Genomic DNA, 25,221 nt, shown 5'->3' with positions numbered 1-25,221 from the left:
TATTTTCCATATCAGCTTCACATGTATTGGTACAGTTTTAAGTGCTGGAAATAATCTAATTTAATACTTTCAGCAGCCCTGTAAGGTAGGTGCTATTAATATCCTCCTTACCAACTGAGGAAACTACGCACAGAAAGGTGAAGTGACTTATCCAAGATCATGCAAAGGAGTGGCAAGGCAGGAATTTGGATCCAGTCTGGCTTATTCTTAATCATTGTGTGTGATGTTTTCTTTTTAAAAAATTAAAAATTTCATTATTTATTTATTGGCTGTGCTGGGTCTTTGTTGCTGCGCGGACTTCTCTAGTTGCGGCCAGCGGTGGCTACACTCTAGTTGTAATTTGCAGGCTTCTCATTGCAGTGGCTTCTTTTGTTGCAGAGCATGGGCTCTAAGGAGCAGGTTTCAATAGTTGCAGCTCCCGGGCTCTAAAGTACAGGCTCAGTTGCTGTGAGGCATGGACTGAGTTGCTCCGCAGCAGGTGGAATCTTCTTGGACCAGGAATCGAACCCGTGTCTCCTGCATTGGCAGGCAGATTCTTTACCAGAGCCACCAGGGAAGCCCTGTATGATGCTTTTTAAAGCCAGGAGAACCGGGTGCTCATTCCGATTCTGCTGCGTGACATCAAGCAGGGCCTTCACCACTCAGAGCCTGTTTGCTCTCTGTGAAATAAGAGAACTATGGCACTATGGCATAGGAGGACAGAGGGTAGCTACCTTATAGACACTCCCCCTGACTTTTCCACCCCAAGCACACCTTTGGCAGAGGTTTGGAGTCTGTGGGCGGGGCACCGTCTGGGGGCGGGGCCTTGGTCGTCCGGGTCCAATGGGAGCCCGGGGGCGGGGACCTCCTCCCAGCCCTGTCCAGCACACGAGTCCTCCACGCAGTTCCATCTACCCCGCGGGTGCCTCTGGCGTCCCCAGAGGTCTCCGACCCCAACCCGCCCCCAGCCCACCCGCCCGGCCTTCAGCCCCCTCCTCTTAGTCCCCGACTTCAGTCCGACTTCAGACGCCTCGGGCTTCGACATCATGGGTGACGGAGGAGAGGGCGAGGATGAGGTCCAGTTTCTGCGGACCGTGCGTATCTCTGTGTTGGGGTCTCTGGGACTGTCTCTCGGGTCCCTCTGAGTGTCTTTGTCTCTGAACTCTCTGTCCTGATTGCTTGTGGTCACTGAGACTCACGGCCTCTTCCTCTGTCCCTTTGGGTTACTGTCACTCTATCTTTCTCTGTTTTTCTCTCTCAGTCTTCCCCTGCCTTCCTTGCCAGAGAACCAGCAGAATTTGGGACTGCAAAATGGGGAATGGGGGTGTCTTCCGCCACCTTCTCTGACACTAACAATTTGTCCCAGAGAATGGGGCCGCTGAGAGAGCACCCCGCTCCCACCTCTCTGGAAGCAGGCACTTGGGGAAGGTGGTTCTAATTCCTGAGCTTAATTTAGCTGCCCCCCTCCCCCACGCCCCACCTAGCCCTAATTCTCTTCTTGCTCCAGACTCTGACCTATTTAAATTCTTGGGAAGGGGGCTGGTGTGGGTTGAAGGACCGAACTCCTTTGAACTCCCAGACCTTGAGGGTCTCCTGAGGGTCCCTCTGGTTCTGGGTCTTCTTTCTTCCCCCACTTGGTCTTGGGGAGAAGAGTCAAATACGGATGCTAATGGTCTCTGGGTGGTGTCTCTCCGGATCTGTGTCTTTGAGTTGTCTGCACCTCTGTCTCTCTCCATCTCTGTCTCCCTGTCTCTGGCTTTGTTCTTCAGCTTCAAGCCATCTGCGTTTCACACCGCATGTTCAGTGTCAAAGACTGTGTCTCTCCCCGCATCTCTGATCCTTGGCTGGGGGGGGGGGGGGCAGGGCAGGGAATTGGAACAACAGGTGTCCCTCCCAGAATAGACCGTTTTTCTGGGGCCTGGGCAGGGGACAGGGAGAGAGAGGATGGAGGAGGGGTTGCCCATCTCAGAGTCCTTCCCATTTTTCCTCCCAGTGGTTCTGCTGGGTGTGGGGGTGTGAGGAAGGGAGGGGACGTTCTCATTCCTGGGCCAGGTCTGCTGATCCTGCACTAGCCCTTCCCCACCCCCTCCGGGCCCTGGGAAATGCTGACACAGCATTCCTGCCCCAGAATAGGACCCTGGTGAGCCAGCTCTGGTTTCCTGGGAGGGAGGAACGAACAGCTGGGGCTGGTAGTGAAGGATGGGGACAGCTGGACATTCGGCCACGGGAGGAGGCCTAGCTTCACCCTAGATGCTTGCCCCAGCTCCAGCCCCTTAGCAGACATCATGGGTTGGGCTCTGCCCTGCTCCCCAGCCCTAATAAGACCATGGCCATGGCCATGAGCCCTTGAGCAGCCTCTCTGCATCAGGCGCCATGCCCAGGGCCTCAGCCTCCGGAGGTATCTAATTATATCCTTGCCACTCTATCTTCTGAGGTAGGGCCCTATCTTTATCTCCCTGGGAGTTTTGAGGGAAACCGAGGCCTGAGTGGCAGAGTCACTGACCAAGGTCAAGGCCAGGAAGTGTCATCTCTGGATGCCCCTGGGTACAGCCCTTTTGCTTTCACAAGAGGAAGACTGGGCTCTGACTTGCCTGGGTAGCCAGCATTGGGTTCTAGAGGCCTGGCTTTGGCATCTCTTGGTCCCAGACTGGGTCCATTTTCCTGAACTTTATTGAGGTTATCGGGTGATTTTCTCAAACTCTCATCCCACCAGTAAGAAATATATTTTATATTGCAACCCAGTACATGCATCTATACACATATATTATAAAAAGTCAATTTTATCGAGTTATAATTGACAGGCAATAAATTGTACCCATTTGTGACAAGCTGTACACACCCATGTAACCACTATCATAATCAAGACATAAGACATTTCCTTTACCCCAGAAAGTTCCCTTGGGCTCTTTTCAGTAATCATCCTGCTCATCTGCTTTATGTCACCATAGATTCCATTAGTCACTAACCAGTGTTTCATGTAAAGTATATGCTCATTTGTCTTGCTTCTTTTGCATACTGTAATATTTTTGACATTAATCTATATAGCATGTATTAAGAATTCATTCCTTTTTTGTTGCTAAGTATTCCTTTGTGAATATGCTGCAATTTGTTTATCGGTTCACCTGCTGATGGACATTTGGGTTGCCTCCAGTTCATAGTATTATGCTCGAATTAGGTGCATTCACACATGCCTATTTTTAACTGAAACAAGTTTCATAAAATGTAGGTAGCCCTTAGAACATGAGGGGCATGCTGCTATTTTCTGTTCTTGCTCTACTTTTATTTCACTTTTTAAGCATGATGGCCATGGTCCCCAAATTCCTTTCATTTCCTTCTGATGGGTGGCAACATCCAGCCCTGCCCAGGTTGGGGTTTCTCAAAGCTTGGCCCAGGTCAGAACGTCCTTGGGCCTGGTTAATGGTCCAGATTCCCCACTGACCCCAGAGCTACTGAATCAGGCTCTTGGTGTTGAGGGTGAGAGTAGGGCAGCTAGGAAGTTACCTTTTTAACCAGCCTCCTCCCACTTTATTCTGATGTAGGAGAAAGTTAGAGACTCATTGGCCTAGGTATTAGGCTCCCTGTCTCTGGTTTACATCTTGGTTTTACCTGTTTCCTAACTTTGGGCAAGTGATTTTTATTTTTCTCTCTGAGCTCATCTCCCACTTTCTCCCCTACTCTTGAAGACAGCACCACCTGGCTGTCTCCCTTGCTTTTTCTGTTTTTAAAATTAATTATTCATTTATTTGGCTGCACCGGTCTTAGTTGCAGCTTGTGGGATCTAGCTCCTGGACCAGGGATCAAACCTTGGGCCCCCGGCATTGGAAGAACAGAGTCTTAGCCACTGGACCACCAAGGAAGTCCCTCCCTTGCTTTTTCTGAACACCCTCAGCCCCAGGCCTTTGCACAGGCTGCCTCCTCTTCCTGGAACATTCTTCCTCCAGAGATGATCAGGCCTGATTCTTTCTTGTTATTCAGACAAGGTTCAGCTCAAATGTCACCTCCTTGCAGAGGCAGTCACTTCACCCCCCTCACTGATGTCATCTCCACCCCAAGAGCCACTCATTTACATCACCCTGAGTTATTTTTTTCCATAGCACTTACACTGAAATTAAAATTATAAGTTGATTCACCTGTTTTTTTTTTTTTTTTTAACCTCACTGAGCAGCATGCAGGATCTTAGGTTCCCTGACCAGGGATTGAACCCATGCCCCTGCAGTGGAAGCACAGAACCTTAACCACTGGACCACCAGGGAAGTCCCTGATTCACCTGTTCATTACATCTCCCATAAGGATGTCAGCTCCACAGCCAGGGATTTTGCCTGCTTTATTTGCTGTTTTATATCCACACGTAGTCAGTGTCTAGCACAGAGCAGATGCTCAGTATTTATTAGATGCATGTAAAGCCCTGAGCATGAAGTCTAGCAGACAGTAGGTGCTTGATAAATACAAACCATACAATCCCTTTGAATAGATAGCATATACCCGGATGTCAGGGTTGGGGGTTATAGAACAGAGTAGTCCTGGGGCCCCTCCTCCCAGGCTGGATAGAAAGAAAGAGGGCTGTCTATGGGGAGTGAAGCCCAAGGTTTGCTGGAAGGACTAGGGGCTGTGTGACTTCCGGCAGGACACCTAACCTCCTTGAACCTATTTCCTTGGCTGTAAAATGGAATAATCACTGCCTTACTTGGTGGTTAAACACCAAAGTCTCCATCAGTACTTTTCCCCCATCAGTTTTGATTGAAACCTCTGTCAGTAAAAGTGTTGAGCATGCCCCTAAGTACATTTATATTCATTATAAATGTAATACAGGCTACTCAACTAACATATCAAAAGTAGTCTAGTGTTCTAAGAGTGAGGCATATTGGGAATTCCCTAGAGGTCCAGCGCTTTCACTGCCAAGGGCCTGGGTTTGAATGAAAAAAACAAAAAAAGGCAAAAAAAAAAAAAAAAAAAGGTGGCGTGTGGCATATAGAGCTGTGGCATTGGGATCAAATCTCAGCTATGCCATATTCCAGCTGTGTGACCTCAGGCAAGTCACTTCACCTCTCTGGGCCCGTGTTTCCACAGGTTCAAATACTAGGACTTACCTCAGAAGGTTGTTTATTTTACCTACATTTTTAATTTACTTCAAGCTTAGAGAAAAGTTGTGAGGTTAGCTCAAAGGACTCCCACATGGCCTTCAGTCATTTCCCCCAGATGTTAAGATGCGTTCCCTTCCCTTCTCCCTCTCCCTCTCTCCAAATGTCTTTTCTTAAACTGTTTGAGAGTAGGTTGTGGACATGATAACCTTAACTCTTAAACCCTTCAGTGTCTGATTCTTTAAAAACATGGGCTTTCTCTTCTTACGAAGGGGAAGATGATGGCTCAGATGGTAAAGAATCCACCTGCAATGCTGGAGGCCTGGATTTGATCCTTGGGTTGGGAAGATCCCCTGGAGAAGGGAATGACAACCCACTCTACTATTCTTGCCTGGAGAATCCCATGGACAGAGGAGCCTGGCGGACTACAGTCCATGGGGCCTCAAAGAATCATATACAACTTAGCGATTAACACTTGGCTGTTGTTGGTGGGCTCTCACAAAACCACAGCACAGATATCAAAATCAGGAGATTTCATGGGAACTTCGCTGGTGATCCAGTGGTTAAAACTTCACGATTTCAATGAAGGTGACATGGGTTCGATCCCTGGTTGGGGAACTAAGATTCCACATGCTGTTCGGCATGCCCCCCCCCCCCAAAATCAGGAGATTTCCCATGGCTGTGATACCATCATCTAATTCACAGGCTGTATTCACCTGTCACCAGCTGTCTCTATACCATCTTTATAGCATCTCCCCTTCATCCAGGATCCAGTCCAGGCTCTGACACTGCATTCAAGAGTCACTAGACAGCACTCCTTAAATGATAACTACTATTAGAACAACACACAAAAGAGAAGTTGAGATCACTGCGCTTAAAAGCCATTTAACTCCAGACGCCCATATTTCCCATCCTTTTGGACCCCCACCTGGGAGTCCTATGGAGCCACTTGGCATGGGTGCGTGCTAAGTCGCTTCGGTCGTGTCCAACTCTTTGCAACCCCATGGACTGTAGCCCGCCAGGCTACTCTGCCCATGAGATTGCCCATGATTCCAGGCAAGAATACTGGAGTAGGTTGTCATGCCCTCCTCCAGGTGATCTTCCGGACCCAGGGATGGAACCCGCTTCTCTTAAGTCTCCTGCCTTGGCAGGCAGGTTCTTTACCAGGGCGCCACCTGGGAAGCTCGGAGACCGTTGGACTGGAGTTCAAATACCAGTTCCTCCTCTTATCAACCATCTGGCCTTGGACAAGCCATGTCCCCTCATTGAGCCTCAGTTTCCATATTTTAACACTGGGATGACACTGGCTGGGATCTCATGGGGATTTTAGAGGCATGTAGAGCCCTCAACTCGAGCCCCTACTGGATAGATGGCGAGGGTGGGGGTTACTAGCAGTATCTTTTCCACGAGGGGAAGGGGTAGGCCGGGGGGCGGAGTCTTGGGCGGCGCCTCCCCTGACGCTCGGCCCGCCCCCAGGACGACGAGGTGGTCCTGCAGTGCAGCGCCACGGTGCTCAAGGAGCAGCTCAAGCTCTGCCTGGCCGCCGAGGGCTTCGGCAACCGCCTCTGCTTCCTGGAGCCCACCAGCAACGCCCAGGTCTGTGCGGGACGAAGGCAGGGGGCCTGACGGCAGAGAGGCCGGGACCTGAAGAAGGGGGTCTGGGGGCCTCTGGAGAGGGGGTGCTCTCCCCACGAGGGAAAGGGGCGAGGTCTGGGGTGGGCGGAAGTCTGAAGAGGGAGGGGCGGGGGGCGGAGGGTCTTCAACCCAAGGCAGAAGGGCCGGGAGGGTCAGGGGGTGCTAGCAGGGGTCTGATTAGGGAGGGGCTGGAGGCTGAGAAGTGGAGGGAGTTTGGGGTCCGAGCCTGAGGTGTACTCAGGATCTGAGGGAGGAGGTGACCTGGGGGGATGGGGTGGGGGCTGGGAGAGGGAGGGGATCTGGAGACTGACGGAGGGGGCGGCCGGGGGCCTGAGGTGCCTGGGGTGGGACGCTCAGGGGGGCGGTGTGAGGCCGGACCCGCCCTGCTGTATTTGAATCCGTGACCACCGCTGTCTGAGGGAGGGGCAGGAGCTAGGACTGTCTGCTGGTGATGGCGGCGGGAGGTGGGGGTTCTCTGCGGGGAGGGCCAGGAGGAGGCTGGGCGCAGTGTATCTGCGGGGGGAGGGGAAGGGCTGAGGCCTCCTGAGATTAGGTGGGGTGTGGACACTTCTGTGAGGTTCGGGCGGGATAAAGGAGTGTTCAGGAGGAGGAGAACAGAGGTATTTCCTGGGATGTTGGCGCGGATGTGGGGGTGTCTGAAGTGGGCGGCAGAGGGTAGGGCTTCTTGGAGGGTTGGGGTCAGGTCTGGGTCTCTAAGGGGTGTAGGTATTTAGATTAGGGGCAGGGGTGCACCAGCACTTTGGCGCTTTCAGGGACCCGTTCACCTATCCCTACCCCCCCCCCCCCCAGAATGTACCCCCCGATCTGGCCATCTGTTGCTTCGTCCTGGAGCAGTCTCTGTCTGTCCGAGCCCTACAGGAGATGCTGGCCAACACCGTGGAGGCCGGTGTGGAGGTGAGGCTCCCCCTAGGCGGGATGGGTGGCAGGGACGTGTGGGAGGACCTGGGGGTCATTTACCGTCCTCTCTTCTTCCTCTCTCTGCCCTGCCCCCCGCAGGCCCTCAATTTGGATAAGTGGGTAGGTCTGGCCTTGGGTGTCATCTGTTCTTGCCACCTCTCCTGACCCCAGGCCTGCGTCTTGGGCCCAAACCCTGCACACAGGGGTTGGGGGTCTCCCCCACCCCGGTTGTCAAGGTCTGTGGAGCCCAGAAAAGGCCAGGCAGGAAGGAAGGAAGGAAGGGGATGGGGGCTTTTGAGCCCCCTCTTCCCCCACCCACTCCTTCCTCCTCTTTTCCATCCTTTTCTCCAACCTCGCTCCCAGCTCTTCTCTGCATGGGACCTCTCCCCTCATCACCTCCTGCCGTCCCAAGTGTGGGTCCTCTCTGGTCCAGGAGTGGGTCTGCCATGTGATCACGTGGCCCCATCACATGGCCCCCTCAGAGCATGGGCATGTGATGGGCATGTGATGGGGGCATGATGCCTTTGAGCACCTGGGTGTACCCACCCCTCCAAGAGGGGCTGAGTCTCCTTGTGCCCGGGGGTGAGGGGGTGGTGGCAGCGCAGGGCAGGTCTCTATGGACGATGCTCCAAGGCAACAACTGGCAGGACAGTACCGGTGCCAAGACATGTTATGACGGGTGACATCAGAGGGGGCCAAGGTCCATGGAACATGAGAGACGGGGGCTTCCCTGAGTGACCCTAGGAATCTGAACCTCTGGAAGGGGGGTTCAGCCCCCTGGGTGCCTTTGGGGCCCGGCTAACAAGTTGAAGGAGGCGAGGAGGACAGAGTGGGTTTTGGGGAATATAAAACACCCCATCCACCGCCTTCTCAGAGACCAGACCCTGCTTCCCCGTTGAAGCAGGGAAGCTGAGGCAGAAAATCTGTTTCTGGTCTGAGCTGAGTTTTCTTCAAATCCAGGCCTGAGCGTGGTGTTTTCCGGGGAGCATATTCCCCTCTGGTAGGCCAGATGTTTCGGGGGGGGCCTGTTCTCACTCTGTGCCCTCCGTGCCCCCACAGTCGTCCCAGGGTGGGGGACACAGGACACTCCTGTATGGCCATGCTATCCTGCTCCGGCACGCGCACAGCGGCATGGTGAGTGCATCCAGGAGGGGGCGGGGCAGGGCAGGGGCGCGGGGGCAATGCCCACAGGAGGCTCACTCCCCGCTCCAACCCTAGTACCTGAGCTGCCTCACCACCTCCCGCTCCATGACTGACAAGCTGGCCTTCGATGTGGGACTTCAGGAGGATGCAATAGGTACAGGGGCTGGAGGAAGGAGGTGTGATGGGGACACCACAGCAGGGAATTGGGGTGCAGAAGGTCTGCAGGAATCTGGGAGTAGGCAGACATGGGGGACTTTGGAGCTTAGAGTCTGGGGTGTGGATGGACATATTCTGGACAGAGAGGCCTGGGTGGACATGGGGGAACTCTAGGCAGAGAGTCTGAGGGCAAGAATGGGAAACTGAGGCAGGAGCAATAGGAGAGTTTGGGGAGGAGGGTTTGGAAGGCTCCGTGGCTGGGAATGCCTTGAGGAAGAGCACTGTTACCTGGAAAATTCCATGGACAGAGGAGCCTGGTGAGCTACCATCCAGGGGGTCGCAGAGTCGGACATGACTGACTGACTGACCACACACGCACACACATCCAGAGAGCCCTCTCCTCCCCCACCCATAGGAGAGGCTTGTTGGTGGACGACGCACCCGGCCTCCAAGCAGAGGTCGGAAGGAGAGAAGGTCCGAGTTGGTGATGACCTCATTCTTGTCAGTGTCTCCTCCGAGCGCTACCTGGTGAGCAGCCCCTCCCCCACCACAGCTCCTGCTGCCCCCCGGGGCTGGGGATTCATGGGATCCACCCCATCTCCTCATCATGGGTTTGCCTGGCCTTTGGCCCCAGTGTCCTGACTCCCAGTTTCCGGTTTCCATCCAATTTCTGGTTTCCATCCAGTTTCTGGTTTCTGATGCCCCATTTCCTGACTTGATCTCGGTTTCCTGATCTGTGACCTCTGATTTTCTGTCTGCCCATTTTTTGTCTTCCACCTTGGTTTCTGACTGACTCTGGAACTATTGTTCACACCCTATCATCTCTGACCCCCATATCCTGGTGGCCCCCAGCACCTGTCGACAGCTAGTGGGGAGCTCCAGGTTGACGCCTCCTTCATGCAGACACTGTGGAACATGAACCCCATCTGTTCTGGCGGTGAAGAGGGTGAGGACCCCAGGCTTCTAGCCCCTAAGCAGATACCCCCAAAGCAGACCTCCAACATCACTCCTCAGACCCCAAATCTAGATCTCCCAATTATAACCCTTGCTCTTAGATCTCCAACTGACGCCAAATCTGAGACTCTAGAGCTCAAATCTCCAAACTGAAAACTCAATGTCAGATTCTAAATTCAGACCCCAAAACTTATATGCCAAACTCAAGTCCTAGAGGTCAGACCCCTAAACTCAGATCCAAAGCTTGAAACATTAAATTTGGAGCTTATCTGTCAGACTCAAAACCTCTAAAGGCAAGCACAAGCTTATCCTTCAACCCCCAAAACCAGCCCCCACAAATTCAAACTCAGATCTCCAATCTAAGACCCCTAATTCAGACCTCAAACTCAGCCAATCAACCTCAGACCTCCAACTTTAACCTCAAATCTCCAATATCATCTCTTAGTTCAGACTGCCATACTAAGACCCTAAATAAACCATGGCCCCAAAACTTTGACCCCAAATCTCATACCTCAAACCTCAGGGCCCTAAGCCAGACCCAAGCTGAGACTCAAGTCACAGATAACAAAATTCAGGCCTTAATCTCAGACCCTGATACTCAAATCCACCAACTTGTAACTACAAAGCTCCTATCTCCCCAGACTCAGACCCAAAAGTTAAAACTTTCAAACCTCAGACCTCAAACCTCAGATACTAGCCTCAGCCTTCCAAAGTAACACTCAAAATTCAGACTCCAACTTCAGATCCAACCACTGTACTTCTAAACCTAGGCCCCAAAGCAAGCCCTGGAACTCTGACCCAGGTGTCAGGGAATATTAAACCCAAATCTTTGATGATGTTCCCTGACCCAACCTCAAAAATCCAAACTCAGACCTTTAAAGCCCAGACCTGCAAACCTCCCAACCTCAGTCCCACACACCCAGACCCCCAAAATTAGATCCCCCACCTCAGACCCCAAATCTCATGCCTCTAGCTCAGGCCTCAAACTGAGCCCAAATCTCAGACTACCACTTTGTACCTTCAAACTCAGATGTCCTATTGCAGACCCCCAAACCCAGTCCCCAGCTTCCCACAGGGCAGAAGGAGGGCCCTCAGTTTTGGTTCCAGACCTTTTGTGGGCTCCCTGTGACCACCTGCCCTTGCTTCTGTCCAGGCTATGTGACCGGTGGCCACGTCCTCCGCCTCTTTCATGGACACATGGATGAATGTCTGACCATTTCTCCTGCTGACAGTGATGACCAGCGCAGGTCTGGGCTTGGGGACAAGAGGGTCTGGGGCCTTGGGGCTGAGGGATGGGTGGCAAAGTTTGGCTTGGGGGACTGGACCCTGAACCCTTGACCTTACTATCTTCCATGTACCCAGACTTGTCTACTATGAGGGGGGATCTGTGTGCACCCACGCCCGCTCCCTCTGGAGACTGGAACCGCTGAGAATCAGGTAGGGGTCGGGTTGGGGGAGGCAGGCTGCAGGGGTTGTGAGGGGCTCCTGGGGGGCCTGGGAGGAGAAGAGGGTTTTGAAGGAAGAGCTGAGGAAGAGACTGGAGGGTTCTGAGGGAAAATCTTGGGTCCCTAAGGGAGCAATGAAGGTCCTTAGGGGTCTTGGGGGTGGTGAGGGTTCCTCAAGGAGAGATCGGGGATCCTGACAAAAACTGTGGGGAATGGAGGGGAGAAAATGACAGATCTGGGAAACCTGGGTGCACCAAAATTACCTGGGGAAGTTCTGAGAAAGAGGGCCTGAGAGAAGTTTGGGGTTCCTGAGGGAGACCTGGGGGTCCTAAGAACGATCTGAGGGCTCCGAGGAAGGCTTGGGGCCCTCTGGAACAGGGCAGAGGGCTTGAGAAGGTTTCAACAAAGACTGTGGTGTCCACTGAGAGAACTGGGGGACCCTCTGACCCCCACCTCATCCTTACCCTTTGCAGCTGGAGCGGGAGCCACCTGCGCTGGGGCCAGCCGCTCCGCATCCGGCATGTCACCACCGGGCGGTACCTGGCGCTCGTTGAGGACCAGGGCCTCATGGTGGTTGACGCCAGCAAGGCCCACACCAAGACCACCTCCTTCTGCTTCCGCATCTCCAAGGTCGGTGCAATCAGGATGCCTGTGCTCACCTGGAGCTCTAAATTCCACTCCAGCCCCACCTCACACTTTGGAATCTCTTGTTGGGGCGGGTTCCCCATTAAACTCCCAAGCAGAGGAGGCTGACCTCTGACCCCTGCCCCTGTAGGAGAAACTGGATACGGCCCCCAAGCGGGACGTGGAGGGCATGGGCCCCCCGGAAATCAAGTATGGGGAGTCACTGTGCTTCGTGCAGCACGTGGCCTCAGGCCTGTGGCTCACCTATGCTGCCCCGGACCCCAAGGCCCTGCGACTCGGCGTGCTCAAGAAAAAGGTGAGTGCCTGGAGGGGGGAGGCGTGGGCTGCAGGCTGGGGCGGGAAGGGGGCTGGGGGTGGTCATGCTTGAACCTTCAGGGTTTGAGCATGGGATCAAGAGAAAGACAAAGACTAAGAGAGTGGGAGGGAGGTTCAAGAGGGAGGGGAAATACGTATGCTTATGGCTGATTTTCATTGTTGTACGGCAGAAACCAATGCAACACTGTAAAGCAGTCATCCTCCAATTAAAAATAAATTAAAACAAGAATGAAAATAAAGTGAAACAGTTTGGAGGATTTTGTCAAATTACACTAAAAGCTAAAAAGATATGTGCTTTGGCATAAGTGATTCTGATGTTAGCGATTTATCTGTAAGGGAATCAATTGGATAATTGTACAAAGATTTGGGTATATTTATCAATGTAAATGTCCAGTTAAAAAAGAATATATAAATGAAGAGAGAGAGAAATATAGACAGACATGAAGACAGAAAAATAGAGAAAAACAGACAGAAATATGAAAAGACAGAGATGGAAAGAAAAAGATGGACAGTAACAAACTGAGAATAATATTCAACCAAGTATTGAGTACCCCAGTTGTTCTGGATGTATGTGTGGAAAAATAGGTGAGCTAGACTGACCTGTTCCCTGCCTTCCCCATCTCAGACACTGACTAAACTGTCTCTAATGAAGTACATAGTTTTACTATGTAGGAAAGCTATTAATGCTTTTGGTAGAGGGAACAGCATGTGCAAAGGCCCTGAGGTTGGGATGAAGTCGGTCTGTTGCAATCACAGAAAGGAGATCTATTTTGGCTGGAGGAGAGTGAGCAAGGGGTGGATTATAGAGATGAGGACAGAGAGGGGATGAGAACAGATTGTGTAGGGCCTTGTGGGCTGTGGTGATGGGGGGAGGGGGGAATCTTGACTTTTACCCTGTATGAGATGGAGCCAGAAGAGAGTTTTGAGCAGGCCTGGGGATGACCTGATTAAGGTTCACAGGGTTCCTGGGCTGCTTGTGGGAACAGACTATGGGAGTGAGCAGAGTTGGAGGAGGGAGATGGGGTGGGAAGGGGCAGGTGGGGGGTGACCGTGGACAGCACAGGGGTTTCTGTGGAATGAGGATAGGGGAAAGAGTCTGGTTGTATTTTGAGGGCAGAGCCAACTGGATTTTCTGACAGATTGGATATCAGGGTCAAAGGGATAGGGATTAAGGATGAGGCCATTGTTTTTGCCCTTTATGCCCTGAGCAGCTGGAAGGAGGGAAGTGCCATCAAGCGAGTCAGGGACAGCCAAGGAGACAGGCTCAGGAGAACAGGCCCCAGTGCTGAGAACAGAGACATGTTGAGTGAATACACTTGCTAAGTGAATAAGTGGGAAGACTAGAGTGGCACCTGTTTGTTAAAAAAAGAGTGAGGCCTGAATTTGGATACAAGAGCAAAGGATTTAGAGACAGGCCTGGACCAGAGAAGGGAATGTGGGAGTTGTTGGCAAGTGGATGATATTTAAAGTTGCTGGACTGGGTGGGGTGCTGGGGAGGTCAACTCAAGGGAAAGTCAGCTGTGGTGATGGGCTCACCTCCCAGAAAGGTGTGCAGGCATTCTGGCTGGGACATGTTAGGTTTGGGGTGCACTAGGGCTTTCTGATGGAGGGGGGATGTTAAATAAATAGGAGATACAAATGGAGAGGATCTGGCCTGGACAAGTAGAGACTGAGAGGGAGAGAGTGAAAATCAAAGAAGGACAGAAAGAGAGAAAGAAAGACAGACGCTTGGATTTACCTGGTAGTCCAGTGGTTAGGAATCCACCTGCCGACACAGGGGACATGAGTTGGATCCCTGGTCTGGGAAGATCCCATGTGCCTTGGGGCAACAAAACCCGTGCACCACAACTACTGAAGCCTGAGCTCCTTGACTTTGTTCTCCACAACAAGAGAAGCCACTGCATTGAGAAGCCCATATACCACAATGAAGACCTAGTGCAGCCAAAAATAATAAATAAATAAATAAAAAGAGAAAGAGAGAGAGAGAGAGATGGAGATAGAGACAGAGAGGGAGGCAGGGAGAAAGAGACTGTGTGGGATAGACATGAGAGAGAGAGAGACAAAAGTGGACAGACACAGAGAGGACAGACAGAGGGATGGAGAAAGAAGAGAAAGCTAGAGGGGAAAGAAGAGTGGGATTGAGGATGAAAGACACAGAGACAGATGGAGAGGGATGGTGGGGGACTGGTAGAGATCTGGTGAAAGATGGGGGCAATCAGGGGGCTAGAGTCTGGGTGGAGGTCTGGGGAGCACGGCCCTGAGTGACTGGGTCCCCCTCCTGACTTCTCTGTTCCACCACTGCCAGGCCATTCTGCACCAGGAAGGCCACATGGATGATGCACTGTCACTGACCCGCTGTCAGCACGAGGAATCTCAGGCTGCCCGCATGATCTACAGTACTGCCGGCCTCTACAACCACTTCATTAAGTGAGCCATCAGCCTGCCCTGCCCTAGGGGGCCAGGCCACACCTTGACCCACATGCTTCTGCAGTTCTTACACCTGACCATTACAGCTCTACCTCTGACATTCACTGATCTCTTATACACTTGGGGCTTCCTTGGTAGCTCAGCTGGTAAAGAATCTGCCTGCAATGAAGGAGACCCCGGTTCAATTCCTGAGTTGGGAAGATGCCCTGGAAAAGGGATAGGCTACCTACTCCAGTATTCTTGGGCTTCCCTGGTGGCTCAGATGGTAAAGAATCCACCTGCGATGCGGGAGACCTGGGTTTGATCCCTGGGTCGGGAAGATCCCCTGGAGAGGGAAATGGCAACCCACTCCAGTATTCTTGCCTGGAGAACTCCGTGGACAGAGGAACCTGGTGGGCTACAGTCCATAGGGTGGCAGAGTCAGACACGACTGACGACTAACCACAGCTATACACTTGACCCCTAATCTGTCCTCTACCAGCCATGAATATGACATCACATCGCTGATCATTACCTAGTTTCACACCCCTGACACCCAGACCCTCGACCCTAGACATCCCTTAGCCGTGACCTATGCTTGCATGACGTGTCCTACACAGACGCTTTGCCCTTGGCGACTGTGTGAGCTCAGGCCGATGCCCCTCTATCTCTGCGCCTCTGTTAAACAGGTGTGTCTGTGGGAGTCCTGCGGGGACTCGGGGTGGGAGGGGGCGGGACCTGCACAGTGTTCTGGGTCCCTTGCCGACCAGCGCGCGGTCCCCCCAGGGGCCTGGACAGCTTCAGCGGAAAGCCGAGGGGCTCGGGGTCCCCGGCGGGCACAGCGCTGCCTCTTGAGGGCGTCATCTTGAGCCTGCAGGACCTCATCGGCTACTTTGAGCCGCCCTCCGAGGAGCTACAGCACGAAGAGAAGCAGAGCAAATTGCGCAGCCTGCGCAACCGCCAGAGCCTCTTCCAGGAGGAGGTGAGGCCACAGTCCGGGAGGGCGGGGTCTGTGGGCGCGGGGCGTGGCCTGTGAGAGGGGCGGAGCCTGCCGGGCTTGGAGAAGAGGTGGTCTGAGAGGAGTGAGGCAGGAGGAAGGACCTGTCCTGTGTGAACAGGGCTGGGCAGCAGGGTCATCAGGGACACGCGAGAAGGCGGAGTCTTGAGTGTCCGGACTGAGCGGTGGGCGTGGTTTTGGCGAGGGGCGGGGCGTGTGGCAGAGCAGGGGCGGGGCCTGTGAAAGCGACTTGGGACCGGAGCCTGGAGGCCCGGGGCAGGACTTGTTTCCTTTCGTGCGAGGACGCGGCGCGGTGAGGGTAAGCTCTGAGCCAAGGCAAGCCTGTGGAGGCAAGGCCTGAGAAGTCAGAGGCTGAACTGCTGGCCTCAGGGGGCGGTGTCTGTAGGGGCGGAGCCTCCGGGGTGGGAGGACAGAACCTGAGTGGGGCATGGTGGGGGGCAGGGCCAGAGAGGTTTTCGGGTATCAGGTGGGTGGTGTAAGGAGGGACTTCAGCTTGAGTCAGAGGCTGGGAGTTTGTGTTTTACGAGAGAGACTTGGTGGTCTCCACTCGGCGAGAGGTCTGGGTGGGAGGGACCGAGAGAGGTGGGAGGCTGGGGCTGGACAGAGGCCCAGGGTCTGATATTTCCACACGGTGCTTTTGGAGCGTTTTCATTTAAGGACTTCCAGCTTGGGCCCCCTTCCTCTTCAGGGGCTCCCATTCTGATGGGGGCGGCAGACTTAGAAATGATAATACTAACAATAACAAAATTTATGGCGTGGGATTAGTATACGCAAAGCGTTTGGAACAGTACTAGCACATAGAAGATGCTATATTGACCATGGTTATTGTTACCGAATTTAGCCCTTACTGTATGTTATGGGTGTTGTATACCTGATATCCTCCCCATAACCCCATGGGGGATTGTAATTCCCCTATTGCAATGGGAATTACAATGGGTCACTGAGTCGCAGAGAGATTAAATAACAACCATTTACTGAACAGATAGACCAGAGGGATTATAGTTGTCAACAGAACAAAAATCCATGTCCTTGTGGAGCTGACATGGGGGAGAGGATAAATGATCAATAAAATTGGAGGATTATAGGGTATATTATATGATGATAATAAGTGCTAAGGAGAAAAACACAGCAGGGCAACTGTAGAGAGCGCTGGGGTTGTTGCAATTTAAGGTAGAATGGTCAGGGACTTCCCTGGCAGTCCAGTGGTACTCCCAACGCAGGGGATGCAGATTCGATCCCTGGTCAGGGAACTAGATCCCATTTACCACAACTTAAGATTCTGTTCCTGCAGCTAAGACCTGGCACAGCCAAAGAAATAGATATTAACAATAAATAAAGTAGAATGGTCAGGGAGGATGACCTGAATGAAGACAGGCAGCTCCACCTACACCTGAGGGAAGGGAAATAGAGCAAGTACAGGGGCCGTGAAGCGGGGGAGTGCTAGAGAGTTTCCAGAGTAACGAGGAGGCTGAACTGACCGAAGCTGGGTGAGCTAGAGGAAGAGTGGGAGGGGATGATCCCAGAGAGGCGACAGGGCCAGGCCATGGTGAGGACTTTTGCTTTGGGAGTCACAGATGAGTTAGGTCTTTGAAAGTCACAACTGGCTAGGGCCAGAGCCACTCTGTGTGACTCCAGCTGGTTGTATTCTCTACCACGAGGCGCTGCATCTCTTCCCATGAGCCCAGGATGTAGATACAATCGTTGTCATAGCAGTCTCATTGTCTATTACTGTTGGAATGAATCCACAAATGTGGCTTATCCATACGATGGCTATGTATGCCTCTCAGCAATGAAAATGAACAAATGACAACTGCATGAGACAAAGCTCTTCATCTTTTTTAAACAAAATATTAATTTTTTTACTTGGCTGAGCTGGGTCTTTTTAGTTGTGACATGCGGGATCTATAGTTTTGGCATCTGACCTCTTAGCTGCAACATGTGGGGTCTAGTTCCCTGACCAGAGATTGAACCCGGGTCCCCAGTATCAGGAGCACAGAATCTTAGCCACTAGACTACCAGGGAAGTCCCACAGTGCTCTTAATCTTAAAACCTAGTATTGAGCAAAAGAATCCATGTACAAAAGAATACTTACTGTATATGTCAAGTTCAAAAACAGGCAAAATGCCACTAGACTGTTTACCAATGTACACATAGGTAGTAAACATAGAGAAGCAAGGAAAGAATTTCCTTATAAGTCAGGATGACAGTAATCCCTGACTGAGAGGGTTGTGTAATCAGGAGGGGCATCGAGCTGACTTCTGGGTGGCTGGCAATGCTCTCTTTCAAGGTTACACAAGTGTTCTTTATATTTGTTTGTTAAACTATAATCACTTAATCTCTATTATTTGCAGATGCTATCTTTGCAAATATGCCTACTTGCTCAGATTTATTTGTAACCCTCTCCCCGCCCCAAATCAATATTTGCAGTGTATTTGTGGTCATCTGTGGACATGCGCAGAGAGGAAAAAGTTTAAGTCAGTTGATGCCTTGTTTCCAGTTGAGGTTGAACAAGGTGACAGTCTGCCTTTTTATTTCAACTCTCACCTGTAAACAAGTTTCTTTTTCATATTGGCATATTGAGAGCCATACTTCATATTTTTGTGCTTTTTGTTAATTTTGTTGATTAAAATGGCCCCTCAGCACAGTGGCAAAGTGCTGTCTAGTGTTTCCAAGTGCAAGACAGCTGTGATGTACCTTACTGAGAAAATACATGAAATACAGTGTCGTTGGTTGTGATTTTAATGTTAATGAATCAACAGCATCTATTAAATTGGCGTCTTTAAACAGAAACACACATAAAACAAGAGTGTGTATTGATTGCCAGAAATGTGCTCAGAGACTCAGAGATGCTCCCTGTGTTTCCTCTTCGAGCCATGATTCTCAGAATTCACTAATTCAGAGCTCACGTCCACTATACAGAACTTAGCTACTGTGAAAATCAAGAATTGATTGTGCATTTTTATGTGTTTTTCTGTATATCTGTTATAATTCAAAACAAAAGAAGACAAAAGGTTAAAATGTTTAAAAGGAGAGAGAGAAGGCAAACATCTCTCTGATGGTTAGTAGAGAGAGTGAGCTGGGCCAAATGGGACCAGGAGTAGGGTGCTTGGAAGTGGAAAGGAAGGAACGAAAATGCTGGAAGGAGAAGCACAGACTCAGTCCAGATGTGTTATGTTGGGGACAGAGGCAGAGCAGGACAGAGCCAGGTCTGGGGGGCTGAGGAGGAGAAGAGGGAGATAGGAGTGAAGGTGGACATGGAGCCGGAGGCTCTGATTTAACATTATTTATGTATTTATTTGGGCTTCCCTGGTAGCTCAGCTGGTAATGAATCCACCTGCAATGCAGGAGACTCCAGTTCGATTCCTGGGTTGGGAAGATCTCCTGGAGGAGGGCATGACAACCCACTCCAGTATTCTTGCCTGGAGAATCCCCATGGACAGAGGAGCTTAGCGGGCTACAGTTCATGGGATCACAAAGAGTTGGACACAATTGAGTGATTAAGCACAGCACGCATGTATTTATTTATTTTTTTGGCTGTACCTTATGACATCTTAGTTCCCTGACCAGGAATTGAGCCCATGCCCTCTGCAGTGGAAGTGTGGAGTTTTAACCACGGAACCACCAGAGAAGTCTCTGTGACTCTGGTTTAGATCTGAGAACACACAGTCACTAGCTACCGAAGGAATCTGAATTAGCAAATTCAAGAAAGGTAAGGAAGGGAGGGCATGGGGTTCCTGTGATGACTTCCTATTCTCTCTATTCCAGGGGATGCTCTCCTTGGTCCTGAATTGCATTGACCGCCTAAATGTCTACACCACTGCTGCCCACTTTGCTGAATTTGCAGGGGAGGAGGCAGCCGAGTCCTGGAAAGAGATTGTGAACCTGCTCTATGAAATCCTGGGTAAGGGGCCCCAGTTTTGACTCCCCCTTGAACACCCTGGGTTCCCAGTCCTATAGGATCTGACCCCTCTTTCCACCTTCAGCCTCTCTGATCCGTGGCAATCGTGCCAACTGTGCCCTCTTCTCCAACAACTTGGATTGGCTGGTCAGCAAGCTGGATCGGCTAGAGGCCTCCTCAGGTAGGAGAACCCATGGGGAGGGGATGGGGACTTGCGGGGGGGGGGGGGAGGGGGCGCTGCAGCCATGTCACCTCTCATGCTGGTTCCTGTGCAGGGATCCTGGAGGTGCTGTACTGTGTCCTGATTGAGAGTCCAGAAGTCCTGAACATCATCCAAGAGAACCACATCAAGTCCATCATCTCCCTCCTGGACAAGCATGGAAGGAACCACAAGGTTGGCCCCTCGTCCCCTGAATTCTGAACCCTGACCTTTCTCTGTGGCCCTCAAATTGCCCCTCCTTTCCCCAATTTGTCTCTTAGCTGGACTCCCCTGCTACAAGCTTCCATCTCAGTACTGAGTCTCTGACAACTCATGGTTCTTAAAGGAACTCTGGGCCATATTAGATGCTTCATTAGCTCTTTGAAGCAGTTTATTCAATTTCTAAGTTTGTAGCCTTTAGTGGGAGCTGCACGAACACCCTCCAGTTTGCCACAAGTGCTACTGGTTCCCACAGAATTATTTCTAACCACCTCAGATATTCACCTGTGATGTAGATATGGGTTTGATCCCAGGGTTGGGATCCCCTGGAGGAGGAAATGGCAACCCACTTCAGTATTGTTTCCTGGGAAATTCCATGGATAGAGGAACCTGGCAGGCTACAATCCATGGGGTCATAAGAGTCGAAAATGACTGAGTGCCTAAACCACTGAACTACCACCACCACCTCACATTTACATTATCCACCTGGGCCCTGAAGACACTCCATTAATCTAAAAACCTCATCTGGATCCCTGTGCTCTTTCCCTGACTGACCCTTTCACTCTTCCCCTGACCTGTCACCTCTTACCCCAGTCTCCCCTTCCTTACATTGCTGATGTCTTATCCCAACTCATATGGCCCCTCGTTCTCGCCTGACCTTTCCCTTTCCCAATCTCCCTCAGTGATTCCTGACCTCCCACTTACATCACCTCTTCTCAGTCCGAATCTTTGTCTCCCATCCTCGCACGTCATCCTTCTGGTATTCCATCCTGGGTCTTCCATAGACCCACCTCCTCCACTTCTCTGGTGCCCTCACAGCCTGACCTCTGACCTTGACCTCCAGGTGCTGGATGTGCTATGTTCCCTGTGTGTGTGCAATGGCGTGGCCGTGCGCTCCAACCAAGATCTCATCACTGAGAACTTGCTCCCTGGCCGCGAGCTTCTGCTGCAGACAAACCTCATCAACTATGTCACCAGGTCTGGCCCCTAACCCCTGACTCCAGGACTCAGAACCTCTCAAGCCCCTCCCTGACTCCCAGGTGGGTGGGCCTTCCTCCACCTCCCACCCTGGGACTTAACACTGGTCCCCACAGCTGTCCCCAGGCCATCCCTGGCTTCTCATGTCTCTTGTCCTCTCTCCCTGCTCCATTTCTGCTTCTATCTCTTCCCCTCTCTCTGTATTTGCTCTTTCTGTCTTCCTCTGTCTCTCTCTGTTTCCCTCCACCTCTTTTTCCTGAGCTGTCTTCCATCTCTCTCTTCTCTGTCCTTTAATGCTTCTCTCTGTCTCTTTTCTTTCTCTGTGTGTCTCTCTCTGTCTATTACTCTCTGTCTCCATGTCTCTGCTTTTCTTTTTCTCATGTATGTATCTCTTGGTCTTTCTCCCTTCCTTTCCCGCCCCCCACCAGCCTGGGTCCTCCTTTCCATCTCTCCTTCACCCTCCTCTCCTGTTCTGTCTCTCCTGCAGCATCCGCCCCAACATCTTTGTGGGCCGAGCAGAGGGCACCACGCAATACCTCAAATGGTACTTTGAGGTGATGGTGGACGAGGTGGTTCCATTCCTGACGGCTCAGGCCACCCACCTGAGGGTGGGCTGGGCCCTCACTGAGGGCTACAGCCCCTACCCCGGGGGCGGCGAGGGCTGGGGCGGCAACGGGGTCGGCGATGACCTCTATTCCTACGGCTTTGACGGGCTGCACCTCTGGACAGGTATCTGGACCCTTCTAGAGGACTCTCAACCCTGACATTGACCCCAGGGTTTCTAAGGCTCTCATTGCACACCTTGGGGTTCTTGGGATCTTGACCCCCAAACAGGCTAACTTTGACACCTTTACTCCTCATTTCCCAAGACCCTAACCCTAACGCTTCCAGAATCTTGGCCCTCTCCTGTTTCTTCATAACCCCCAGAACTCTGATCCCAGAGGAAGTCTGATCTCTGTACTGAGAGATCCTAGAAAACTACCCTGATTATTATGACCTCTGATCTTTGACTTCCGACCCTAGAGATTCCAGAATCCTAAATCCAGGACAGCTTTAATCTCTGGCTCCTACACCTCTCAGGAACCTAACCTCAGGGGAAACTTGACTTCCGCCCCTAATCTCTAAGAGCACTTGACCTTGGAGATCCTAAAATGCGAACCCCTTTGGATCCTCTAATATCTACCCTTATCTCCTGAGCCCACTGGTTCCCCTGGACCTCTGACTTCTGACTTCTTCCGGTGATCCCGGTGCAGGACACGTGCCACGCCTGGTCACTTCCCCCGGGCAGCACCTCCTGGCCCCCGAGGACGTGGTCAGCTGCTGCCTGGACCTCAGCGTGCCGTCCATCTCTTTCCGCATCAATGGCTGTCCGGTGCAGGGGGTCTTCGAGGCCTTCAACCTTGATGGGCTCTTCTTCCCTGTTGTCAGCTTCTCTGCTGGTGTCAAGTAAGGACTCGTCCCTGCCCCCTTGCCAGTCTCCAGACCAGGGCCTGTCGTAAGACAGCTTCTGCAGGCACGCCATAGCCTTCTATGGGGCCAGGACCCAGCAGCCTACCCTCAGGACTGACGGGCCAGACCCTTGTGTGAGGGTCACTGTGACACTCTCTGTGTCCTCCCAATGACCTCTGTTTCTCCCCAATCCCCGTGTCCCCAAATTTCACAGTGACCTTCTAATGATTAATAAGTTTCTCCCAGTGACCTCCCAAATGAACCTCTGACCCTCCTAATTATTCTATGCCATTCCAGTGACCTCCAAATGATTTCAAAATCTGAACAATGATCTTCCAATGACCACAAAGCCTCCCAATGATCTTGGACTCTCCCATTGACTCATGCTCTTAACAACTCAATGAGCCCAGCTTCTCCCAGCAATATTCTGAGAGCTCCATAATCTCCCAGCTATCCCTCAATGGCCACAGTTATTTCAAAGACTTCTTAATAGCCTAGTGTTTTCCCAATGACCCCAAGCTCTGTGTGTGTCTTCTCACCATTTCAGTGGTAGTTATGTTTTCTCAAGGTTACACCTTAAGAGTCTCAATTACTTCTGGATGACCTTTTTCTTAGTCTCCCCCAAACCTTCTGGTATCTTTAAATGCTCTGTTGACCAAGGACCTCCTCCAAAGGACCTTCCTGTGACCATGGATTAACTCTGTAGTGACCGGGCCCCCACTTTACCCTTTTCGGTTTTCTAATGACTCCTATTGCCTTCTGACAGTTTCTTTGACCCTAGACTTTCCTGATTCCTACAATCACCTCCATGACCCTATGACTGTCCACTGACCTCAAGTCAACCCAGCATCTGCCACCAATTCCAGGATTGTTCCCTTCCCCTCCCCGAGTATGGACTCAAGTCAACCCAGCACCTCCCACCAATTCCAGGATTGTTCCCTTCCCCTCCCTGAGTATGGACTCTGCTCGGTAAACTGCCCTCACTAGTGACCCCACTCTTCCCATCTAGGGTGCGGTTCCTCCTTGGTGGCCGCCATGGTGAATTCAAGTTCCTCCCTCCGCCTGGCTATGCCCCTTGCCACGAGGCTGTGCTCCCACGAGAGCGACTCCACCTGGAGCCCATCAAGGAGTATCGGCGGGAAGGGCCGCGGGGGCCCCACCTCGTGGGCCCCAGCCGCTGCCTCTCACACACTGACTTCGTGCCCTGCCCCGTGGACACTGTCCAGGTACTGCCTGCTCTGTAAGGGTTTCCTAGAGTGGCAGACTCCCTTAGGAGTTGGCAGGGTGGGCAGCTGAGCTGGGAGCTGGGGACCTTGTTGCTTGACATATGGGGAAACTGAGGCAGGGGGGAGGCAAAGGAATCTCTCCAGACAGAATCTGTTTCAGCAGGTCCTCATGACAGCCCCCTAAAGAAAGGACTATGACTGGGACTTCCCTGGTGGCTAAGGCTCTATGCCCCCAACCCAGGGGGTCCAGGCTCGATCCCTGGTCAGGGAACTAGATCCCACATGCCGCAACTAAAGATCCCGCATGCCATAATGAAGACAGAAGATCCTGCATGCTGCAACTAAGACCTGGTGCAGCCAAATAAATCACTAAAAATAAATATGTAATAAAAGAAAGGACTATTATTGCCCCCATATACAGTTGAGGAAAGTGAGGCCCAGAGAGATCAAGCAGGTCGTGCAAGTCACACAGCTGATTTGAACCCAGGCAGTCCGATCCCAAAGCCTGTGATCACATCCACCACAATTTGTGGAGCATCTTTTCTATTCCAGGCCTCCCCCTATTCCTCTTATCCCAACCTGAGCTCCCCATCCTTCCCTCCAAGTGTGTTCCTCTAGGAGGGGACATAAGTCATGTTTAAGAGCCTGATCATAAGGGTTTGACTTTCAGCATGTCACTGTGGGCATGTGATCTCACTTCTCTGCCTTGGTTCCCTCACCTGTGAGGGAAAGGGGAGAATGAGAGAACGTACCTGTAGCATGGTTGTGAAGTTTAGATGAATTAATGTATGTGAAGTGCTTAGCACGGTCCCAAGAAAATACTAAGTCCTCAATTGAGTTATGAGTAACTCAATTATGAGTAAAGTGAGTGGGCAAAAGTCACTCAGCCATGTCCGACTTTTTGCAACCCCATGGACTATACAGTCCATGGAATTCTCCAGGCCGGTATGGAGTGGGGTAGCCTTTCCCTTCTCCAGGAGATCTTCCCAACCCAGGGATTGAACCCAGGTCTCCCACATCACAGATGAATTCTTTACCAGCTGAGCCACAAGGGAAGCCCAAGAATACTGGAGTGGGTAGCCTATCCCTTCTCCAGCGGATCTTTCCAACCTAGGAATTGAACCAGGGTCTCCTGCATTGCAGGTGGATTCTTTACCAACTGAGCTATCAGGGAAGCCCTGTCATTATGGGTAGTAGTAATGTTATTGCAGATCAACCTGTCATCCCCCTGTAGCTGGGCCTGGATGTCTCCCTTCCCCTCCCCCACAGGTCAGCCTCAAGAGCTGTCCACTTAGTCTCCTGGACATCCCCTTCCCACTCCTCCCCCACAACACAACCTGGTCCAACTATGTGCCAGGTATTTATACAAACTACAGTTGATTCTTGGACAATGCAAGGAGTTTAGGGGACCCAACCCCAGCACAGTAGAAAGCACCAGTACTACTATTTCTATCTTAGAAAGGAAAGAATTGGTAAATGACACATGCAAGAGCAGGAAGCTGAAACAATTTGGATAGGATGACTCAAACTCTTCTTCTTTTGATTCCACATATTGTGATC

At 51.8% G+C, this 25,221-nt stretch overlaps 1 protein-coding gene across 3 annotated transcripts in view; it reads left to right on the top strand.

Annotated features, from left to right (window-relative positions):
• The first annotated feature begins 946 nt into the window (after positions 1-946).
• Positions 947-25,221, top strand: part of RYR1 (ryanodine receptor 1) — a 122,520-nt gene continuing 98,245 nt past the window's right edge. For 2 of the 3 annotated variants that reach the window (XM_070450923.1, XM_020881657.2), the window contains exons 1-20: positions 947-1,073; positions 6,534-6,653; positions 7,503-7,607; positions 8,670-8,744; positions 8,829-8,907; positions 9,325-9,437; positions 9,762-9,855; positions 11,017-11,110; positions 11,226-11,300; positions 11,782-11,938; positions 12,084-12,248; positions 14,574-14,695; positions 15,461-15,656; positions 19,458-19,593; positions 19,676-19,771; positions 19,866-19,984; positions 20,853-20,986; positions 21,474-21,715; positions 22,240-22,432; positions 23,445-23,661. In XM_070450923.1, coding sequence (XP_070307024.1) covers positions 1,026-1,073; positions 6,534-6,653; positions 7,503-7,607; positions 8,670-8,744; positions 8,829-8,907; positions 9,325-9,437; positions 9,762-9,855; positions 11,017-11,110; positions 11,226-11,300; positions 11,782-11,938; positions 12,084-12,248; positions 14,574-14,695; positions 15,461-15,656; positions 19,458-19,593; positions 19,676-19,771; positions 19,866-19,984; positions 20,853-20,986; positions 21,474-21,715; positions 22,240-22,432; positions 23,445-23,661 — 2,580 coding nt within the window. In that variant the 5' untranslated portion in view covers positions 947-1,025. Of the gene's footprint in view, positions 1,074-6,533; positions 6,654-7,502; positions 7,608-7,709; positions 7,731-8,669; positions 8,745-8,828; positions 8,908-9,324; positions 9,438-9,761; positions 9,856-11,016; positions 11,111-11,225; positions 11,301-11,781; positions 11,939-12,083; positions 12,249-14,573; positions 14,696-15,460; positions 15,657-19,457; positions 19,594-19,675; positions 19,772-19,865; positions 19,985-20,852; positions 20,987-21,473; positions 21,716-22,239; positions 22,433-23,444; positions 23,662-25,221 lie in introns of all 3 variants that reach the window. The other variant, XM_070450922.1, reaches the window with a different exon arrangement.

This window comes from Odocoileus virginianus, chromosome 20 (genome assembly GCF_023699985.2).
Source record: "Odocoileus virginianus isolate 20LAN1187 ecotype Illinois chromosome 20, Ovbor_1.2, whole genome shotgun sequence".
Lineage (NCBI taxonomy): Eukaryota > Metazoa > Chordata > Mammalia > Artiodactyla > Cervidae > Odocoileus > Odocoileus virginianus.
This window is presented reverse-complemented; position numbering and strand designations above follow the sequence as displayed.